The sequence below is a fragment of the Vanderwaltozyma polyspora genome, genomic scaffold (assembly GCF_000150035.1).
Source record: "Vanderwaltozyma polyspora DSM 70294 KpolScaffold76 genomic scaffold, whole genome shotgun sequence".
Lineage (NCBI taxonomy): Eukaryota > Fungi > Ascomycota > Saccharomycetes > Saccharomycetales > Saccharomycetaceae > Vanderwaltozyma > Vanderwaltozyma polyspora.
This window is the reverse complement of record NW_001834416.1, coordinates 1-2,081: the sequence shown is the minus strand read 5'-3', so window position 1 is coordinate 2,081 and position 2,081 is coordinate 1. Positions and strand designations below refer to the sequence as shown.

The following is a 2,081-nucleotide window of genomic DNA, read 5'->3' as shown; positions in this document are numbered from 1 at the left end:
AGTTGGGAAACTAGACTTCAAGACATTTAGCCACTGTTCTAATACATGAGGAGGAATCAAATCAACTTTATTTAAAATCAAAATCAATCTTTTACCTTGACTTTGTAAAACGGCTTGTTCAACTCTTCTAGATCTAGTTCCTTCTGGATCTCTAGCGTCCAAAACATAAAGAATAACATCAGATGCATCCACAACTGTTTTAAATATCTTATCATAAGCCTTTCTTGACTTCTCCAATTCAGTATTACCTTCATCATTGTCATTATAAAAATCAATGTTATAATCAACAACGTCCAACTCTTCTTCAGGTTCGTCGAAATTACTGTGTCCATCATACTTAGATGCTGCTTCTTGAGCAGATGCAACCAAAGCTGCCAACCCATTCTGACCGTCATCCTCCTCCATACCATCTTCCATAATCGTTTCACCTTGCTCCAGTGCCAATTTCTTAGCTTCTAACCTCTGTTGTTTAGCAAGTTCTTTTTCTTCTAAATCCTTCATCTTCTTAGCTTCAATCTCTTCAATAATTTTGTTTTTGTAAGGGAAGTTAGCTGGAATACCAGGATCCTTTTTTCCTCTGGACTTCCAAGTCACATCCTTTTTAGCTAACTTTCTTTCTTTTCTATTTTGAGCAGCTGCCTTCTTCTTGATACCCTCTTTCATACGGGTAGAAGTTCTCTTGGATTGCTTCTTTCTGACTCTCATTTTCGTAATATGATCGCCTTGTTTATTTCACACAGGTTAAATGGATACTTGTGATATCTTAAGTTTACTAAAAGTGTTATATTGTAAATTTATAGAAATATACATTTTTTAAGTCATCTCATCATCACTTCCCATCATCTCAAGAATATTTTTATTCCCAAAAAATTTTTCGGCATTGATTCAAAGCATAATAATTGTAGGCGATAGGAATACTTAAAAATGAAAACCTACCTATTAGTGAATATATTTATGATAAACGCTAGCGACAGCTAATAAAAATGTTGGTTAGGTTTGGAATGATTTCATTTAATGCAAACTATATATAAAATGTCAATATAATTATTTGGTGAAAGATACCAATGTTAGTTTTTTTTCCTTCGTTTTACGGTGGGCATTTTTCTTAACAATGACGCACGTTATAAATAAGAGCCGGTATTTGAATAATATATATTTATATCACTTATGTTTATAGGCAATCCTAAATATCTTCTTTTAAATTGTTCTTTTATTTATTTCTTTATTCCAATTGGCAGTGTAACAATCTTAAAACCTTCACCAGCTTTTTTTAATGTCTTAAAAACGAAGGAATATGAAGGAATGATGGTTTTATCAGGAATGGTCACTTGTTCATCGATTACTACGCAGTTCCCGATCTTGCTGCCACGGCCTAATGTAACATTATTATATATTAGTACATAAGACCCGATTTCAATGCAATTGATTAGAGAGCTTTTACCTATATAAATATAGGATTGGAATTTCATAGGTGAACATAATGGGACCCTCTTTTTAGTTACATTATTTGCTATAAGTTCATAGCCAATAATCGGAGGTGTGATTATACAACCTCTGTCCAAATAACACATGTATCCAAACGATATTGTATATATGAGTCTATTTCCTTGGCTTCGATTATATGATGGTTTTAGTTTTACATCAGATTCAATTAATACAGATTCATTTATCACACAAAATCCATGGAAATGTACCTTGTCTAATGACTTGATTAACGAAAGTTTGGATATTAAATTAAACTCCTCAATTTCTACCAGTTGATGTTCCATTACGGTATTAAGTTATAAGTGCTATTGTTTAAGTGTTTCGATTTTTAATTTTTTAATGGTTGTTGATTAATCTTGGAATAATTTCTACTATTTGCAAAATTCTTTCATAAACGCCAACTTATATAAAAACAGTAACTACGGATAAAAAAAGATGGTTAAATTAATGATAAACTTCGAATTTGCATAATAATTTAGCAAGATTGGAAAAAGGTAAACTAAAATTATGAAACAAAATATTGAGGTTCAAAGTTAGACTATTAAAATTTAGACTTGAAGTTATGTATTATATATGTATAAAATTACGCTTTTATA

At 31.0% G+C, this 2,081-nt stretch overlaps 2 protein-coding genes across 2 annotated transcripts; both read right to left on the bottom strand.

Annotated features, from left to right (window-relative positions):
• Positions 1–705, bottom strand: Kpol_76p2 (uncharacterized protein; the record flags this gene model as incomplete). The annotated part of the gene is made up of 1 exon (XM_001642097.1): positions 1–705. A coding segment is annotated over one exon (705 nt), but the record flags the coding sequence as incomplete, so codon positions are not given.
• Positions 706–1,214: 509 nt separating this feature from the next.
• Positions 1,215–1,769, bottom strand: Kpol_76p1 (uncharacterized protein; the record flags this gene model as incomplete). Its single annotated transcript, XM_001642096.1, has 1 exon — positions 1,215–1,769. One exon carries the CDS (start codon positions 1,767–1,769, stop codon positions 1,215–1,217), a length of 555 nt encoding a protein of 184 aa, XP_001642146.1.
• Positions 1,770–2,081: the final 312 nt, after the last annotated feature.